The sequence below is a fragment of the Gekko japonicus genome, unplaced genomic scaffold (genome assembly GCF_001447785.1).
Source record: "Gekko japonicus isolate JY-2015 unplaced genomic scaffold, Gekko_japonicus_V1.1 scaffold4626, whole genome shotgun sequence".
Lineage (NCBI taxonomy): Eukaryota > Metazoa > Chordata > Lepidosauria > Squamata > Gekkonidae > Gekko > Gekko japonicus.
The window spans coordinates 53,402-73,266 of NW_015161554.1; the positions used below are offsets into that span (position 1 = coordinate 53,402).

The 19,865-nt window shown below is 50.3% G+C and overlaps 1 protein-coding gene across 1 annotated transcript in view; it reads right to left on the reverse strand.

Annotated features, from left to right (window-relative positions):
* The window catches only part of TBL3 (transducin (beta)-like 3), a gene marked incomplete at its 5' end in the record, with an annotated part of 38,084 nt that overhangs the window by 11,474 nt on the left and 6,745 nt on the right, over positions 1-19,865 (reverse strand). The window contains 9 exons of the mRNA XM_015429296.1: positions 1,035-1,105; positions 2,580-2,810; positions 4,820-4,961; positions 7,107-7,210; positions 10,486-10,544; positions 12,795-12,936; positions 13,500-13,705; positions 16,010-16,106; positions 17,384-17,459. Coding sequence (XP_015284782.1) covers positions 1,035-1,105; positions 2,580-2,810; positions 4,820-4,961; positions 7,107-7,210; positions 10,486-10,544; positions 12,795-12,936; positions 13,500-13,705; positions 16,010-16,106; positions 17,384-17,459 — 1,128 coding nt within the window. The remainder of the gene's footprint in view (positions 1-1,034; positions 1,106-2,579; positions 2,811-4,819; positions 4,962-7,106; positions 7,211-10,485; positions 10,545-12,794; positions 12,937-13,499; positions 13,706-16,009; positions 16,107-17,383; positions 17,460-19,865) is intronic.

A 19,865-nucleotide genomic window follows, 5' to 3' on the forward strand; every position in this document is an offset into this window, starting at 1 on the left:
TAGAGGGAACACTGGTCACGGTTACTGCGTGCACCCGTCCCTTAGTTGGGATGCCGCAACTGCCAGTTCCACGTCATTATCTGGCTCTGAACTCCCAATGTCTGCTGCAGAGTCTTGTAGGTTCTCAAAGTCTGCCGCTTTGGAGAAGCCAGACAGCATGTTTAATTAGTATATAATATACAATTTCAACCAGTACAGCAATGCAGTGATTGTCTATTTTGCAGTTCCACTGATGAAGTATGCCAAAATGAGGCTTACATGTCCGGAATCCTCGTGTGATTTCTGACTTTGACTTCTGATTTTGATCCTTTTGGACTTATTTTCTTGGTCTGATGTGGATCCTTTTTGTTCTACCATTCTTTAATATGTCTTATGAGATTCTGTTATGTTATTCGATGTATCACATAATTTCATAATCTTTTATTATTAATACATACGTCTGCTCAGTGTTCCCTCTAAGCTGAGTTAGTGTGAGCTAGCTCACAGTTTTTTAGACTCCGGCTCACACATTTTTGTCTCCGCTCAGGAAGGAGGGCTCCAGAGCAAACTGATTTATGCAGCAGCCAAATCGCTCACTCACAGTTTTAATGCAAGTAGCTCACAAAGTAGAATTTTTGCTCACAGAACTCTACAGCTTACAGAGAGCGTTGCTTATATTATAAATTTTTGTGTTTTATTGCAGTGTATTTGTCATTACTGTGTCTGCGTTGGAGCAGCTAACAGACCCAACTGAGGACAGCGCTGCTCTCTGCGCCCAAGCTGCAATGACCACAGCCTCCTCCCCCTCCCCCTCCTCTTCTTCTTAATATATGTATTAGACTTTGGAACTGTTGTATGAATAGAGTATGTGGATATTAGTAACTTTAATGAGTGCTGAATATTTGTAACATATTTCTTGTAATTTGTTCATGGTTTTTTCCTAAGGAATGTGCTCGTGGGAAACAGGATGGCAAAGGGCACCACGTTGGAGAGCCCCAGTGTAAGCAGCCTGGCCACCTGCCAGAGTGGATGATGTCGTTCAAAGGAGGGCCTACCTGCTGAGCACCTGTGTTCCTCGGCTGACAAAGACGATCTTCAGGACGGAAGCGTCGTGACCTTCAAAAGTCTAGGGAGGAGAAAGAGAGAGAGAGGACGGAATGAACAGAGGGAAAAGATGCCGCAACAGGCCCAAAGGTACCTTTGTGGTGCCGCATGGACTGGACCGCTTTGATCCGCAGGTCTCTTTCATTTATCTCCCCCGCCCACTCCTCTGTGAACTGTTGGGCTTTTAATCTTAAAATAGATTCAGTCCTGTCATACACCGACATCGTGACAAATACAATCCTTCCTTAAATTTCCCAGTAACAAGACTGCACCCGGATTGCACAAACTGAGCTGGTAAAGTGGGGAATGCAAAACCTCTAGCCAACACGTAAAGCCTCTCTCCAGCTCCAACGTATTTCTCCCTCCGTTCTTCTAAGGAGCTCCAGGTTGTGGTACAAGGGCCAAAGAAACTCCATTTTTGGGTTTCGGGTTCGAAGTGAGAAATAATAGCTCAGTGGGAAAATTCCACGGCTTGCCTGCTGGTACAACAGCAAAGGAGAGTTCCTCTGTATGGTATGTAAAATAACGAGCTCCGCACATGGCCCAAAGTTTAAAAGGGTTACCTAACCGTCACAGATAACACGCCATCTTCCCTTATCAATTAGAGTGGTACCGAGAGCTCTCCGCTGTAATAATAAATTCATTCATACTCAACTATTGCTGGAAAGCAGATGATACTAATGGAAGGGCAGATAAACAATTGAACCTAAAGCATGCAGGAGATAAGCCATAAATGGAGGGTTGAAGTGAAAAGATAGCCAAAGAGTTTGAGATGACAAACCATGCATGGGATAGAAAGGTATGTGATGTTAAACAAAGGAAGGCATGTCCAAGAAGACAGTTTGTGCGCGATTATAAAAAGCGTGCATCTTCACTTGTTCGCCAGAGTTCTGGCTTCTGAGGCTTGGGTTCCCCTTTGTTCGAATAAAGTTTTCCCGCTCACTTCACAAGCCTCACTGGTTGTGTTTCTAACTGGAACAAAGACGCCAGGCAACGGCCCACTGGGCTAACAAGGTGGCATAATCCTTTCCCCTCCTGTACCCTTAACAACCACCCAGTGAGGTACACAGACTGAAAAAGAGTGACGGGCCCAAAGCAACATTCCCTCTAAGCTGTGGAGTCTTGTGAGCAAAAATTCTAGTTTGTGAGCTCCTGGCATTAAAGTTGTCAGCGAGCCATTTGGCTACTGCATGAATTTGTCTGCTCTGGAGCAGTGTTCCCTCTAAGCTGAGTTAGTGTGAGCTAGCTCACAGTTTTTTAGCCTCCAGCTCGCACATTTTTGTCTTAGCTCAGGAAGGAGGGCTCCAGAGCACGGAGGCTAAAAAACTGAGCTAGCTCACACAAACTCAGCTTAGAGGGAACACTGGCCCAAAGTTGTGCAGTGGACTTCAAGGACGCAGTGAGAATTCGAACCTGGGTCTCTGCGGCTGAGTACTCTAACTGCTATACTGCACTGGCTCTCAATTTCTAGGGATTAGGTCCACGCCACGGGTCACCTTCAAACAGCTGAAGTCCTGGAGTCCCCAGATCTTCACACTGCCGTCTGCCGAGGAGGTAGCCAGGACCTGGTCCACGGGGGAGAACTGCACGCACCAGACCCCCCGTTTGTGTCCCGAGAAGACCCCCATGAGCGAGCAGTCCTGCGAGGCCCACAGCTTGGCCGTCTTATCCTGGGATCCCGTGGCAATCAGCCTGTCGTTGGGGGAAACCGCCACACTGTTCACGTCCTGAAACAGAGCAGGGGAGAAGAGAATCGTCCAGCCGACGTGCCCTTTTGAAAGCCGCCAAAGAGGCGAGATGTGAAGGAAGCATTTAAATTTTTAAAAACCCACTTGCAATGATTCCATGTTTTGGGGTGTGTGTGTTCCTTTAAATGTTTAGTTTGACTGCAGTGATATGAGAAGAGTGATAGAGGGAGACAAGTGTGATGTGACTGGCTGCTGACGGAGAGTGCGGGAGGAGGGGTGTCTGAGAGGATTCTGTGTGTCTATGAGGAGATTCTGTGATAGGAGAGAGACAAGGAGGGAAGAGTTCTGAAGAGAGTCTGTGTGACTCTGAGATGTTTTATGACAGAGTTCTGTGTGGGAAGTCTGAAGAGACAGCATGGTCTCTGTGACTATGGAATTTTGCTTCTATTCTGTGTGAATAAGGCAAACAGTTTAGTCTGAGTGACTATAAGAGCTGATTCTGTTCTGGGTGAATAAGACAAGGAGATTAGCCTGCTTGGCTATATATATATGAGTGTATAAGCCTGTCAGAGTGGAGTTTGGAGTTTGAGAGACTGTTTGTAGCACCAAGCTTTGCCAGTTATATTTACAAGTTCCTTTCGTCAGCAACTGTACAAAATAACCAGAAACCTATTTTGTTCTTTATTCAATAAATCAATTTTTGTTTAAACATATCCCAGAAATCAGTACAGTCTTTCCTTAGGACCACATAGTACTCTGAAGTGCCCAGACCCTGGGTCATACTACCAAAAGAGAGAGAATTGGAATTTTTACTTCCTGGTGGCAGCAGAAAACTACCAAGTTTATATACATAGAGGGTGGGTTAAAGGAAAAACAGTCTTCCCAAATAGCAAGCACGCCACAACACTGTTTTCTTGAAGATGCTTTGCCAGTTTCCTTCACTGAAGAAGGGACCGGAGAGCCGAAATGTGAGAGTCAACCAGAAGCCCCGTCTCATTTGTGCTTTGGACACTGTGCAGATTTTGATTAATTCGACTTATAAATTTTCCTTGGATTTTTTCCCGTGAGGGTTTTCTGTACGCCACTTTGATACTGGATGGGAATAACTATATTTTTGTATCGAATGTCTAATATGGAATATTGGAAATAATTAATACATTATAATAACACTTTGAGAATATCAGACAAAGTGTGGGTGCACACGAAAGATCACAACTTGGATAAAACTTTGTTGGTCTCAAAGGTGCCACTGGACTCTAACTTTGAGTATATACACTTTGAGTTTTTCTCCCAAGCCCCGTTGGATGCAAGCGGGCACTGCTAACCAGCAGGGGTCATTTCGTAGAAAAAGAGGTGCAGGAGCTCATTAGCATAACTTATTTGCATATGCCACACCCTTTGACATCACCGGAAGTGTGTCAGAAGGCAACACCCACTGCTCAGGCTCCGCTGGACTGTTTTGGATTGCTAGCTATTGGGAGGGGGGGGGAACGTGCAGATCTGTCCTCATAGAGGAGGGAGAGCTTGTACCTGAATAAAACTTGGGTGCCACTGGACTGTTTTGGATTGCTAGCTATGGGGGGGAACGCACAGATCTGCTCTGACAGAGGAGGGAGAGCTTGTATCTGAAGGTGGGCCGGGGGGGGCCTCTGCAACTTACCTGGCTGCTTCTTGCTCCTCATGGCCCGACTGAGGGCTGCTGGGAGCAGGGGGCGGGGCTTGTTGCATGTGCCCGCCCCCTGAGCTCCTTACTGTCGGAGCTCCGCTCCTGTGCGCTCCTGCAGGAAATGACCCCTGCTAACCAGTGTTCCCTCTAAGCTGAGTCAGTGTGAGCTAGCTCACAGTTTTTTAGCCTCAGGCTCACACATTTTTGCCTCCGCTCACGAAGGATGGCTCCAGAGCAAACCGATTGATGCAGCAGCCAAATCGCTCACTCTCAACTTTAATGCTGGTAGCTCACAAAGGAGAATTTTTGCTCACAAGACTCCACAGCTTAGCGGGAGCACTGCCGCTAACCCAATCCCTTCCAGATCCCGCCTCCACGGTACCTTGTCGTGCGCTTTCTCCGTGAGATGGGCGTGGAGGATTTCGGAGCCGGCCGCTTTCGCCTTGGCGGAGAGGGACTCAGGGAGGTGCCACACTTTGATGGTGCAGTCCTGGCTGGCCGTGACCACAAAGCTCTCTTTCATTCTGGAGAGGGAAGGAAGACAGAACAAAGATCAAAGGCAAGGGAGCCAAAAGGGGAGGGGGACACACACAGAAAGATAATGGGTTCCACCTGTACAGGGAATGCATCTTCTTTGACCCAAAAGGCCCTGAGCAGATGTCCCCCCCCTCCCCACTGCCCCCACCAAGTCCTAAGAAACACGGAAGCAACTAAAGGCCTGATAAACTATTTCCACCCTGTTGTCACAGAGTGATTCCCAGCTGTACTTCTCTGGTCCTTCATAAGAAGTGGGACAGTTTTATCTGGCACAGACTCCGGACTTCAAAAGGGGGCACCAAGAGAATGCAAAGAATGCCTAAATCCTTCCAGGATCCGTTATGATCTCTGATCTGGAACCAGTGCACGATGCACCACGGTGAGAGGGAGGCGAAGCAACCTGGCCTTCTCCTCGCTTCCCCCCCCCCTCCCTCCATCGGACTCGGAAGAACAAAGAGCCCTGGCCTGGAGGAAGTGATCCGGAGGCACGAGAAAGGAGCATTCCTAAGGCACCTGGGCTGACGCAGCACAGGGCCCCAAAGTTGCTTATGACCGCTTACTTGCCTCTTTGTGACCTTTGGGGGGGGGGGGGGCCGGCTCTCCAGATCAGAGCCCACTCAGTGGCAGAAAGGAAGAAGAAGAGATTGGATTTGTACCCTGGCCTTCCCTACCCAAAGGAGTCTCAGAGCGGCTTACAAACTCCTTCCAATTCCCCTTCCCCTCCCCACAACAGACACCCTGTGAGGTCGGTGGGGCTGAGAGAGCTCTTTTGAGGACTGCCCTTGAGAGAACACAGCTCTGAGAGAACTTGTGACTGACCCAAGGTCACACCAGCAGCTGCATGTGGATAAGAAGAGAAGAGATTGGATTTATACCCTGCCCTTCAGTACCCGAAGGAGTTTCAGAGCAGCTCACAATCTCCTTTCCCTTCCCTTCCCACAACAGACACTCTGTGAGGGAGGTGGGGCTGAGAGAGCTCTTTTGAGGACTGCCCTTGAGAGAACACAGCTCTGAGAGAACTTGTGACTGACCCAAGGTCACACCAGCAGCTGCATGTGGATAAGAAGAGAAGAGATTGGATTTATACCCTGCCCTTCAGTACCCGAAGGAGTCTCAAAGCAGCTCACAATCTCCTTTCCCTTCCCCTCCCCACAACAGACACCCTGTGAGGGAGGTGGGGCTGAGAGAGCTCTTTTGAGGACTGCCCTTGAGAGAACACAGCTCTGAGAGAACTTGTGACTGACCCAAGGTCACACCAGCAGCTGCATGTGGATAAGGAGAAGAAAAAGAAGAAGAGAAGAGATTGGATTTATACGCTGCCCTTCAGTACCCGAAGGAGTCTCAGAGCGGCTCACAATCTCCTTCCCCTTCCCCTCCCCACAACGGACACCCTGTGACAGAGGTGGGGCTGAGAGATCTCTTTTGAGGACTGCCCTTGAAAGAACAGCTCTGAGAGAACTTGTGACTGACCCAAGGTCACACCAGCAGCTGCATGTGCAGGAGTAGGGAATCAACCCCGGTTCTCCCAGATTAGAGTCTGCGCTCCTAACCACTACACCAAACTACACTACACCAATCTAAAGCAGAGGTGAGGACAGCAGAACGCCTGCACTGCTAGGCCCGTTCTGCTCAACTTCTCCCCGGAACCATTAAGCAGTGTGTAGAAAGCAGACCCCAGCCTGATTCACGTGTCCCTCCACCCCAAAGAGGGATGGAGCAGGAGAACTGGTTGTATGCTATTGTGCTTAGAGGGAGGAAACACGGAAATCCCACCAGCGAGTGCAATAGCACATCCAATCACAACTGCAATAGTATGTGCAATAGCATGTGCAATAGCATGTGCAACGTAAATTCTCCAGGCTTCCAAAGGTATGGAACAGTTCAAAGGAAGAGATAAAGGGTGTCTACAGAATGTGCACAGGTCACACCCTGCATCTAACACTGCAGAGAGACAGACAGACAGACAGAGAGCGGTCCAGATCCTGTGGTGTGCCCTTTAGCCACGACAAACCAGAGGAGGAACTGCCCCAGTTTCCACCCCACCGGCCACGTTCGCAGAGCAGGCTGAAGGGAGGAGACTGTCAGTCTGCCCAGTAAGCAAGCACAGGGCGAGAAGGAGGAGCTTCCGTTACCTGGAGCAAGAGATGGCACCCACTCCGTTTGCGTGCCCCAATCCTTGCGCTACACAGACCACCCGGCCGGTTTTCTTCATCCGCCAAACTCGGAAGCTTTTGTCCTGGAAGCAGAGGCGGTTTCGGTGGGTTTTTCAGAACAAAGCAAAGAACGTAAGAGAAGCCATGTTGGATCAGGTCAAAGGCCCATCCAGTCCCGACACTCTGTGTCACACAGTGGCCAAAACCCAGGGGCAATCAGGAGGTCCACCAGTGGGGCCAGAACTCCAGAAGCCCTCCCACTGTGGGCCCCCAAGCACCAAGAAGACAGAGCATCACTGCCCCAGACATAAGAACATAAGAGAAGCCATGTTGGATCAGGCCAATGGCCCATCCGGTCCAACACTCTGTCACACAGTGGCCAAAACCCAGGGGTCCTCAGGAGGTCCACTAGCAGGGCCAGAACTCCACAAGTCCTCCCACTGTGGCCCCTCAGGCGCCAGAAGACAGAGCAATGGCAGAGACATGATTCAGGACACACTGTGGACAATCCTTCGAGAATGAACTTAAGAACACCAGAAGAGCTCTGCTGGATCAGACCAGTGAGGGTCCATCCAGTCCAGCATCCCATCTCACACAGGGGCCAACCAGTTCCTCTGGAGGGTCAACAGCAGGGCAGAGAGGCCGAGGCCTTCCCCTGATAAGAACCTCAGAAGAGCCCTGCTGAATCAGACCAGTGAGGGTCCATCCAGTCCAGTATCCTGTCTCACACATGGTGCCAACCAGCACCTCTGGATGGCCAACAACAGGGCAGAGAGGCCGAGGCCTTCCTGTGATGTAGCCGCAACACTCCAAAATCTCTTTCCTGGTCAGTCACCACCCGGTCAGAGTCTATGCTGGACTGGATGGACCCTCACTGGTCGGATCCAGCAGGGCTCTTCTGGTGTTCTCCTCAGGGGAAGGCCTCGGCCTCTCTGTGCCCTGTTTGTCTGGATCTCCAGAGGAACTGACTGGCCACTGTGCGGGACAGGATGCTGGACTAGGTGGACCCTCACTGCTCTGATCCAGCAGGGGTCTTCTTAGGTTCTTAAGGAAAGACAAAACAACTGCCCGCTTTTGGACTGCGGAAGCTGACTGCTGCAGATGGTGCCCTTGGTGCCGACATGTCAGAGCGTCTCTGTGCTGGGGAGTGCCAAGCGATGCTCCCTCTAAGCTGTGGAGCCCTGTGAGCAAAAATCCTACGTTGTGAGAGACTGGCATTAAAGTTGTGAGCGAGCGATTGGGTTGCTGCATGAAGTAGTTTGCTCTGGAGCTATCCCTCCTGAGCTAAGACAAAGATGGGTGAGCCGGAGGCTAAGAAACTGTGAGCTAGCTCACACTAACACAGCTTACAGGAATCACTGGTGCCAAGGGGTCAAAACTGCAGGGCTGGGAAGGACATCCTTTGATTCCCCCCACCCCCTGGGTGCCCCCTCTCTAAGCTGCCTCCTTCCCCCTCAACAATGCCCCCTCTCTAAGCTGCCTCCTTCCCCCTCAACAATGCTCCCATTCATCCAACCTGCACAGGTGTGCTCTCTGGGCCCCTGGGTGAAAGCCAACGAGGCATCCTCAATCACAGAGTAGGGGGGGCAGGTAGTCGTTAACTCCCGCGGCAATTGCAGGGAGAAGCAGTGGGGAAGGCCGGGTTTCCAATTAAGAGGGCCTTCCCCCTCCGCAGCTGTGAGGCCTCTTCTCGTGCGGCAGCCCCTGCTGCAGGCTAACAACCCATCACAAGAGCTGATGTCGTACCACTGGATTCCCTTGTGTTCCTGAAGGGACCCCTGAAGTTGGAGAGGACACGGTCCAGGATGATACCCGGGTCCCTCAGGGAATAAAATACTGTTCCTGGGTCAAGCCCTGAAATCCCCAACAAAAACCAATAGGTCAGGGGTCTTCAACGTGGCGCCCACGGGCACCGTGGCAACCGCCAGCACCTTTCCTGATTCCCACCATTGTTCCCTCTAAGCTCAGTTAGTGTGAGCCAGCTCACAGTTTTTTAGCCTCCGGCTCACAGTTCTTTGTCTCTGCTCAGGAAGGATGGCTCGAGAGCCAACTAAGTTATGCAGTAGCGACATCGCTTGCTCACAACTTCAATGCCAGTAGCTCACAAAGTAGAATTTTGGCTCACAAGACTGCATAGCTTAGAGGGAACATTGGTTCCCACCAAGTTTTTTTTTTAAAGAAAGTGGGTGGGGCCCCACAGGGCTCCCACCCAGCAGGGCTCCTGATTGTCCGGGCGGATTAAAACAACGTTATTTCAGCTGCAGCTGCCGCAGCAGTGTCGATAGACCGAAAGTTAAGTATGAGCAGCCAGTGTGACGCGGCGGCAAAAAAGGTTAACGTGATCCTGGGGTTATCAACAGAGGCATAACATCCAAATGGCAAGATGTCATAGTCCCGCTGTACAATGCATTGGTTGGGCCACACCTGGAGACTCGTGTGCCGTTCTGGAGGCCTCCCTTCAAAAAGGGTGTGGACGGAATGGAGCGGGTGCAGAGGAGAGCGGCGGGGAGGATCGGAGGCACTGGAGACCAAGAAGCCCTGTGAGGAGAGGCTGAGGGACTTCTTGGGAATGTTCAGTCTGGAGAATAGGAGCTCAAATTAAGTATTTGAAGGGCTGTGTCACTTAAGGGAGGGCAGGGAGGTGTTCCTATTGACAACAGAGGAGAGGACTCGCAAGGATGGGTTTAAATTAAGGGCGGGGAGGTCCCGGCTGGATATTAGGGAAACCCTTTTTACAGTCAAGAGCTGTGCAACAGTGGAGTCAGCTGCCTAGGGAGGTGGTGAGCTCAGTCTTTAAGCAGCAGCTGGACAAACACTGGTCAGGGACACTCTAGGCCAGTGGTGGCAAACCTATGGCACGGGTTCCAGAGGTGGCACTCAGAGCCCTCTCTGTGGGCACGTGTGCCATCGCCCCAGCCAGGCCCAGACCATCATTAAAGTGTCGAATTCTCTGCCAAATAATTTTAAGGAAATGAAAGCATTTGGGATCGCTTTCCTTACTTTGTTTGGATCATCTTAAGTTAATGTATGAGTTGTTTTTTCTAAAGTGAAACCTCAGTATTCAGGTTAAATGGCCGTGTTGGCACTTTGCGATAAATAAGTGGGTTTTGGGTCGCAGTTTGGGCACTCGGTCTCTAAAAGGTTCGCCATCACTGCTCTAGGCTGATCCCGCATTGAGCAGGGGGTCCGACGGCCCCTTCCAACTCTGTGTTGAGTCCATGATCCAATGGTTCTATTCTCACTCCTCCCGGGAACATTTAAAAAACTACCCCCCCCTTCTTCTGTAGTTGTGCCCACCAGCCTGTGTCAGAATCCCAAAATTCGTGCCATGGCATCGCCCCCGGCAGTAGGGGCTCACCTTAGAGCAGCTAACGAACAGCGTCCCCTTCCGGAAGACGTCCAGGGCAAGAACCGTGTCTGCAAGGAAGAAAGGAAGGAAGGAAGGGCAGACAAACATTATGTTGCCTTGTAATTTTCACGAAACAAGCAAGCACTGTATAAATAACACAGACCAAAGAGTACCCAAGCAATACACACAAAAGTGAAAACGTTTACATGACAAGACTAGCCAGGAATAACAAGGAACCACATTGATCAGTAATAGCAAAATGACATCATGTAATACACAAGTGGTACTGAGGGAACAGAAGACACGGGACGGAGACTCCGGATTTCAATCTTCATTTCGATCGCTCTTCTTCAAAAACTTCACCATACTTCATAAAGCACTCATAAGGTGCATTCAGACGGGGCATTTGCAACGGAATAGGTGCCAGTTGGAATCGGTGTACTTACCGGCATTCACATGGCGAACATCTGCCTTCCGTCCCTAACCGTTGCAAAGAGCTTTACACCGTTGTATTCTGCCACTAGGTCCCCAAGTGGTGGTATCCTGAGTGCAACGGTTGTAATCGCTTTACCCCCCTGTCTGATCGCTCTCCACCGTTGTAGAGCCACTTCCGTTCGGAAGCCCGAGCTAGCTCACAGTAACTCAGCTTAGAGGGAACACTGCTCCCGAGTCCCTCAGCCTTTCCTCCCAGGTCTTGGTCTCCAGGCCTCTGATCATCCTCCTCACTCTCCTCTGCACCAGCTCCATTCTGTCCACATCATTTTGGAAGCGAGGTCTCCAGAATTGCACACAATACTCCGGGTGCGGCCTGACCAATGCGGTGCACAGTGGGACTACTGACACCATTCTTAGCCCATTGACAAAACAGTATATACAGGCAAAAATCAATCCTTATATTGAAACACTCAAAACTGGGCACCCGATCGGCAATAGAACGTTTTTTTTTATGGTCGGCCTGCGAAGTAGGTTAGGCTGAGTCACACAAGCGAGCTTCCACAGCAAGAACGGGTATTCGAACTCCAGATCCTAGTCCGACACTCTAACCCCTGCTGCACGCTGGCTCTCAAATGCCTGTGGCCATAAGAGCATGCCCTAGTCACGGGCGAAGGCGTGGAATGGAAATGGGTCAGGAATAGCACACTGGTAAACAGCTCAGATTTGGGGAGGGAAGTGAAAAGTCAGCCTGCCCGGAGATGGAAGTGAATAAGAAATGAAGTTTTAAAAATAGAATGCTTACAGGACTAGACAGCCAAAGGCAAAAATTGTTCAAGGCTAAATTTCACAAAAGCTGACATGGCCAGCTGACTCTACAGGTCTAAGGGAGGGGCCATGGCTCAGTGGCAGAGCCTCTGCTTGGCATGCAGAAGGTCCCAGGTTCAATCCCCGGCAGCATCTCCAGTTAAAAAGGACCAGGCAAGAGGTGATGGGAAAGACCTCTGCCTGAGACCCCGGAGAGCTGTCAAGAGGGGCCGTGGCTCAGTGGCAGAGCCTCTGCTTGGCATGCAGAAGGTCCCAGGTTCAATCCCCAGGATCTCCAGTTAAAAAGGACCAGGCAAGAGGTGATGGGAAAGACCTCTGCCTGAGACCCTGGAGAGCTGTAAAGAGGGGCTGTGGCTCAGTGGCAGAGGCTCTACTTGGCATGCAGAAGGTCCGAGGTTCAGTCCCCAGCAGCATTTCCAGTTTAAAAGGACCAGGCAGGAGGTGATGGGAAAGACCTCTGCTTGAGACTCTGGAGAGCTGTCAAGAGGGGCTGTGGCTCAGTGGCAGAGCCTCTGCTTGGCATGCAGAAGGTCCCCAGTTCGATCCCTGGCATCTCCACTTTAAAAAGGACCAGGCAGGAGGCAACGTGAAAGGCCTTTCTCTGCCTGAGACCCCGGAGAGCCGCTGCCAGTCTGAGTACACAATACTGACTTGGATGGACTGAGGGTCTGAATTCGGGGTAAGGCAGCTTCATGTGTCTTTGTGTATTTTGTATTTCGAAGGGAGGGGGGGCTTTGGTTCCCACACTGTTAAATGTACTTTACCCTCCGCCTCCCCTTTTGAGGAAACTATGTATTTTATCAAACCATGTTAACATGTCCGATACTGCCTACAAAATATCACCCCACGCAAAGCCAGCTCAAGAGAATTTCCACGCTCGTGGGGGGTTTTTTAAACGGAAGTGCCCTGAGCGAGAAAGGAATCTTTGCCATTTTCCAAATTGGCAGCTACTTACTATTAACCCCCCCCCCCCGCAGGAGGACCCTGATTTAAAGACTTGCTGAGTTCTGCTCTCAGCACACTTCCCACGACCAACCCAGCCCTTTCCTACCGCCTACCAGTGTGGCCGTACAGGATCTGGCAGTCAGACGTCGCTAGCTCAAAGACTTTGAGTTGGGGGCTGTTGGTGGCCACGACAATGTGGGAGTCCCCTGGTCCCAGGAACCGGACATCCAACACTTCTCCATTGTAACCTGCAAACTGAGGGGAAAGAAGGGGGGAGAAACCAAGAAGAAGAAGAGATTGGATTTATACGCCGCCCTTCACTACCTGAAGCCGTCTCAGAGTGGCTTACCATCCCCTTCCCCTCCCCACAACAGACACCCTGTGAGGCAGTGGGGCTGAGAGAGCTCTTTCGAGGACTGCTCTTGAGAGAACAGCTCTGAGAGAACTTGTGACTGACCCAAGGTCGCCCAGCTGGCTGCATGTGGAGCAGTGGGGAATCAAACCCGGTTCTCCCAGATTTGAGTCCACGCTCTTAACCACTACACCAAACTGGCTCTCTAAGACCACTGGGTAAGGAAAGCAACCCACTGAAGAAGGGCTACAGAAATATTCCCAAGTTGCTCTCATGTAGAGATAAGCTTTGGGGAAGGGAATGGAACACAGGTCACACACCTGTCACGAAAACCTAAGTCTGAGGCTACTGCGGACTTGGTTGCAACTTAACAATGCAGGTAGAACTAGGGAGTTCCGGAACCGTCCCCCTCCCCACCCACTATCCCAGGTCCTAGCAGCTTCGTGCAAAGGCACAGAGGAGGTACCTGCTTCCTGAGCTGAAGCGTCCGTGCATCATAAAAGATGATGTTGTGTTCTGCGCTGACTGTGACGATCTCGTCTCTCACCGGCACCAGCGCACAGTGCACCAGACTGTGCTCGCCAGCCTCTTCCTCGGAAGCGGCTCGATGGCGGGGCAGCGGCTGGCTGTACACGCAGGCGGCGGTGGACGCGTTCCAGAGCTGGAGGATACCTAATAGGCGGCACAGATTGCCAGTTATGGTCACAAGCAGGGCTGTTTTTGGGCAGGAACGGAGTTCCTGGCTGACTCCCGAGTTGGCCACGCCCAGCAGGAACTCATTAGCATAATAGGCCACACCCAACAGCAGAAACGCATTAGGATTGGCTACATTAGGGGTGTGTGGCCTAACATGCAAAGGAGTAAACTGTGGCCTAGTATGCGAATGAGCTGTGTCGTCAGGGGGTGTGGCCTAATATGCTAATGAGTTTCTGCTGTTGGGTGTGGTCTATTAGGCTAATGAGTTCCTGCTGGGCTTTTTCAACAAAAAAGGCCTTGGTCACAAGAATGGGCGGGGCCAGAAACACAGACCTTCAGGGGACGGGACTCTTCTCTTTGTAAGACTGATGACAAACTCAGCAGGTGAAGAGGAACACTAGCCCAAACCCCGGCTCTCAACCACTCCTAGCAGATTTAGGGCTTTTCTGAATTCTCCTTTTCTGCACTTGTAAGCGCCTGTTTCTTTGGGTTTATTTTTTCTGCTCCACGCGTGTTTTGCTCCCTCTGGAGGTCAATTCAATATTACACCAGTTTGTGTCCATCACATAAACCAGGGGCGTTGAACTCATTTGTTACGAGGGCCGGATCCGACATAAAAGAGACCTTGTCGGGCCGGGCCACGTGTGTCATAAAATGAAATGCCAGGTAGCGGAGATATAAACTTTATAAAGGACACAAACACAGAGGGTTTTTTTTTTTTACTTAAAATAAAAACATGCTTAAAAGATTAGCACTCTCGCAATATTTTGTTTATTTAACAGTGTCTGATAACGGACACCTCTTGCTCTGAATGATGGCATCAAAATGTCTGTGCTGTTGCAGTCCTGAGTATGCTGTTCAGGTGTGTATCTGTGAGCTGCAAACCTACGACGACGCGGCAGCAGCAGAACTGGAAGCAGCAGCAGACGACAGCCAGTTCCACTGCGGGCCTGATGGAAGCCCTCTGGAGGGCTGATCCGGCCCCCGGGCCGCATGTTTGACACCCCTGATGTAAACCTTTAGTTTAATTCTTTAGGATGATCTGCTGGACATATCACATTGACCACGAGAGGAAGCAAAACGTGTACAGAACAGGTGGGAAAACCACCACCCCCCAAAAACAGGAACTTACAAATTAGGAAAATGAGAAAGCTCTTATTCCCATTTGACAGAGGAGTATAATGTGCACAGATCACGATAGGGCAGTTGCTTTCAGGTACAGGATCAGAAACAGAATACAGGGGGTTTCTATCCTCACCTCTCCCCCACAGGGGAGAACCAACTGAAAAGTGAATCCAAGGGGAGGGCCCGATTTATCAAGCCCCAGTGGGTTCTGATACCACTAGGGACAACAGAGAAAAGTAGACTATTCACCTCTAAGGTCAGCCCTCCCCTGCTTTCGTTTTTCTTTTCTCTATAATAATTATTCTCCCCCTCCACCCCCGAACCTCAGTTTTATATTTAAACTGTCCTAGGGTGGTGGGAGTGGATGGGGAGACAGCTTGGAGAAACGACGACTGAGGGGTGACATGCTTGAGGTTTATAAGATTATGCATGGGAAAGAGCAGGTAGAGAAAGAGGTACTTTTCTCCCTTTCTCACAATACAAGAACTCGTGGGCACTCCATGGAATTGCTGAGCGGTCGGGTTAGAACGGATAAAAGGAAGTCCTTCTTCACTCAAAGAGTGATTAACACTTGGAATTCACTGCCACAGGAGGTGGCGGCGGCTACAAGCATGGACGGCTTCACAAGGGAATTAGATAAGCATATGGAGCAGAGGTCCATCCGTGGCTATTAGCCACAAGGTATAGATAGGGGCTCTGGGGCAAGTGATGCTCTGTCTTCTTGGTGCTGGGGGGGGGGGTCAACAGTGGGAGGGCTTCTAATGTCCTGGCCCCACTGGTGGACCTCCTGCTGGCACCTGGTATTTCTGGCCACTGTGTGATACAGAGTGTTGGACTGGATGGGCCTTTGGCCTGATCCAACATTGGCATCTCTTATGTTGTTATGTTCTTATGACAGAAAAAAAACCAAAAGTGGCAAGTTTCTAGACATGTGATATGTGACTGGAGCAGAAGGGCTTTTAAGGCCCAGCGTGACCACTAATTTGGCTCAAATTCCATTCTTGGCACTCACTTTTGATTTCTGCCTTTCCAAGGGAACAAGGGCCACGAATCGCAAGAACAAAAAACAACAACTCGGGTGCCCCTCCCTGCCCCCCTTCTGAATGTTCAGTCGCTGACAGGGGATGGGAGCACATCCAGAAGTATTTCCCTCACCTTTGCTGCCTGCGGTGAGGAAGTGAAGACCTGATTTCTTCACACCCAAGGCCGAAAAGTCTACTCCTTCAGGCAACAGGACGACGGATTCGACGCTCTAAGAGGGAAGAGAGAAGAGAGGGTCGGTGGACAGCAAAAGACGATCTGCGTCACCTGAGGAACCATTTCTGTTTCTGCGTATAAGAACTTCCCAAAGAAACATATAACGGATGTAATTTTTCAGCCTCACAAAACAGCGGCTGAAATGAGAAAATTCAGCAAGTGCACTGCAAATGAAAGAAGGAAATGATGGGAGGATGTTTATTCGTGGCTCCGTTCGCACACAAAGGGACAAGATGTTTTTAGAACTTCTGCGAGCGATGACCATCTGGTTAGGGTGGCAGGCATAGGCACAGACCACAGAGATGGCACCAAACATCAGGAGAGCCCTGCTGGATCAGACCACTCAGGGTCCATCTAGTCCAGCATCCCGTCTCACACAGGGGCCAGCCAGTCCCTCTGGAGGAAGTCCAACAACTGGGCAGGGAGGCCGAGGCCTTCCCCTGATAAGAACCTCAGAAGAGCCCTGCTGGATCAGACCACTGAGGGTCCATCTAGTCCAGCATCTCGTCTCACACAGGGGCCACCCAGTTCCTCTGGCGGGCCAACAACAGGGCAGAGGCCGAGGCCTTCCCCTGAGAAGAACCTCAGAAGAGCCCTGCTGGATCAGACTAGTGAGGGTCCATCCAGTCCAGCATCCCGTCTCTCATGGAGGCCAACCAATTCCTCTGGAGGGCCGACAACAGGGCAGAGAGGCCGAGGCCCTCCCCAGATAAGAACCTCAGAAGAGCCCTGCTGGATCAGACCAGTGAGGGTCCCTCTAGTCCAGCATCCCGTCTCACACAGCGGCCAACCAGTCCTTTTGGAGACCCAACAGGGCTCAGAGGCTGTGGCCTTCCCCTGATGTTGCCTCCAGGCACTGGGACTCAGAGGATTAGTACCTCTGAATGTGGAGGTTCCGTTCAGTGACCACGACTAGTAGACACTGACAGACCTCTCCTCCATGAAGCTGCCTAATCCCCTCTTCAAGCCGTCTGTGCCTGTGGCCATCACTCCATCCTCTGGCAGCGAATTCCACATTTTAATGGGGCAACAACCATGTCCCTCACAGCCATGTGTAAACTAAACCCCATTAAACACTTGAGCAGGCAGGGAGACACCCAGGGGTAGCTATTCACGTAAGAACCTATCTAGCACACTTCCTCTCCAACAAGGGACTTGAGGGCAGTTCACAACATGCCCAGGAACTGCCGTCATCCTCCAGCAAGGAAGTCGTGGGAAGCCCTCACATCTCAATATCCCACTGAACCAGGAAGACACTCATAGTCACTTCACCTCGTAGACGGGGACAGTTCTCTTGACTGCTCTTGTATTCAGATCCCAGACGGTACAGATTTTATCGCGACCGGAGCTGCAAACAAACACAACATTGCCGTCAGCCTCTTAAGAAGAGCCCTGCTGGATCAGAGCAGTGAGGGTCCATCTAGTCCAGCCTCCTGTCTCACACAGTGGCCAACCAGTTCCTCTGGAGGGCCAACCACAGGGCAGAGAGGCTGAGGCCTTCCCCTGATGTTGCCTCCTGGCTCTGGGATTCTGAGGTTTAGTGCCTTTGAATGTGGAGGTTCCCCCCAGTCACCGTGGCTAGTAGCCACTGATAGACCCAACCTCCGTGAATCTGTCTAATCCCCTTTTCAAGATGTTTATACATCTTTCAAGATGTTTATACAATACAAGAACTTGTGGGCACTCAATGAAATTGCTGAGCGGTCGGGTTAGAACGGATAAAAGGAAGTCCTTCTTCACCCAAAGAGTCACTGCCCCAGCTGGATCAGATCTACGGTCCAACCACGTGTTGCACTGTGGTCAACCAGATGCCCTGGACGGTCTACAAAAAGGGCGTGGTTCCAAAACCTCCCGGGACAGCTATTCACCAGCACGCTGCCTCTAATCCCTAAAAAACTTTTATATAACGTTAGCTACTTTTTGGGAGCTGCGGTGGCTCAAGGGGTTAAAACGCTGAACTGCAGGCTGTGGAAAGTCGGTAGTTCAGCAGTTCAAGACCTGAGTGTGCCACATGACAGAGCGAGCTCCCGTCTCTAGTTCCAGGTCCTGCCAACCTAGCAGTTCGAAAGCAAGAAATTGCAAGTAGATAAATAAGTACCACTACAGTGGGAAGGTAACAGCGTTCCGTGCGCCTTGGTGTTTAGTCATGCCGGCCACATGACCACGGAAATGTCTTTGGACAGCGCTGGCTCTTCGGCTTTGAAACGGAGATGAGCACTGCAACCCTAGAGTCGGATTTGACTAGCTTTCGAGCAAGGGAACCTTTACCTTTACCTAGCTACTTTTAAAATATTAAAATATGTTAGTATTGCTTTATTCTAAATTATCCTAGAATCTTTATTGCTGTATAGACTTATGGTCTATAGTGGCTAGTGTTTGAAATACTAGTTACTCTGAAATATTAGTTACTCTTGATTTGATTTTCTGTAGTGTCAGATTTTGTTGTGTTTATGTACATTATTGTTCGTTGTTCTTTTACTTTATTTACATACCACGGCCAGAATCCAAGTAAGAAAGAAAAGGAATGACCATAGCCTAGTAAAATATAAAAATTAAGGTATACAAATATAAGAGTGTATAAAATTCAAACTAATAGTAATGAAGCCAATTTCTAACCTGACTACATAAAGATCCACCTGACTACATAAAGATATAGATATAAAATACAATCAGCTACTATCTTCCACATTAAGCTGGGAAGTATATATTGTTCATTGTTTTATGCTATTTGAAATTTAATTTTTTTTTAATGAAGTACACTGCCCCTGAACATGGAGGTTCCATTGTGGCATCATGATGAATGGCCTTGAATTTCTCTTACACCTTTTTAAGACCACTAAGCTAACAGCCCTCAAGGACAACAAAGCAGCAGAGTCGTTTCAGAGGGCGGCCACGTTGCCCTGCAGCAGAGGAGCGAGATTTGAACCCGGTACCACCTTACGGACCAACAAGACTTGGGGAGTATGAACTTTCGAGAGTCAAAGATAGGGAGCCACGACTCTCAAAAGCTTGTACCCCAAAAAGTGGCAAGAAAAGCAAATACTTCTATGCCTCATTCTCAGGCACAGACATTGTCTCACTGTTGAACGTGAGAGACATGGGTTCAAATCACGCCACGACCAATTGTATGTCCTCAGGCCAGCCGTGACTTCCTTGCCAGCCTCAGTTTCCTGTTCCCATTCTCCAAACAGCTACAGGCCCTTCTCCAAAGATTTCTTGTGAGCCAGCTGTTGGAGTGAGCGACCCGGCGTGCCTGGACACGGGGGGCGGGGTGGGAGCCGCTATATAGATACAAGAGCGTAATCTCCTTGAATGGGATGCTTCCCTTTGTCTTAACCTGGGAGCAGTGTTCCCTCTAAGCTGAGTCAGTGTGACCTAGCTCACAGGTTTTTAGCCTCCAGCTCACACGTTTTCGTCTCGACTCAGGGAGGAGGGCTCCAGAGCAGACTCATTTATGCAGCGGCCAAATCGCTCGCTCACCACTTTCATGCCGGTAGCTCACAAAGTAGAATTTTGGCTCACAGGACTCCACAGCTTAGAGGGAGCATTGCCCGGGAGCTGCCTCTGCCTCCTCCTCTCCCTCTCTCCTCTCCTTCTCTTGACATGGCTTTCCATGGACACACAATGTCTCTGCAAATCTTCCCTGTCGATACAATACCCTCCTATTCCCACCCACACAACGCCAAGCGAGCTGGCCATTCGTGATAGGGAAGGTACTCTTTAGATTAGGCTTTTCTCTCTCTCCTTTCAACTG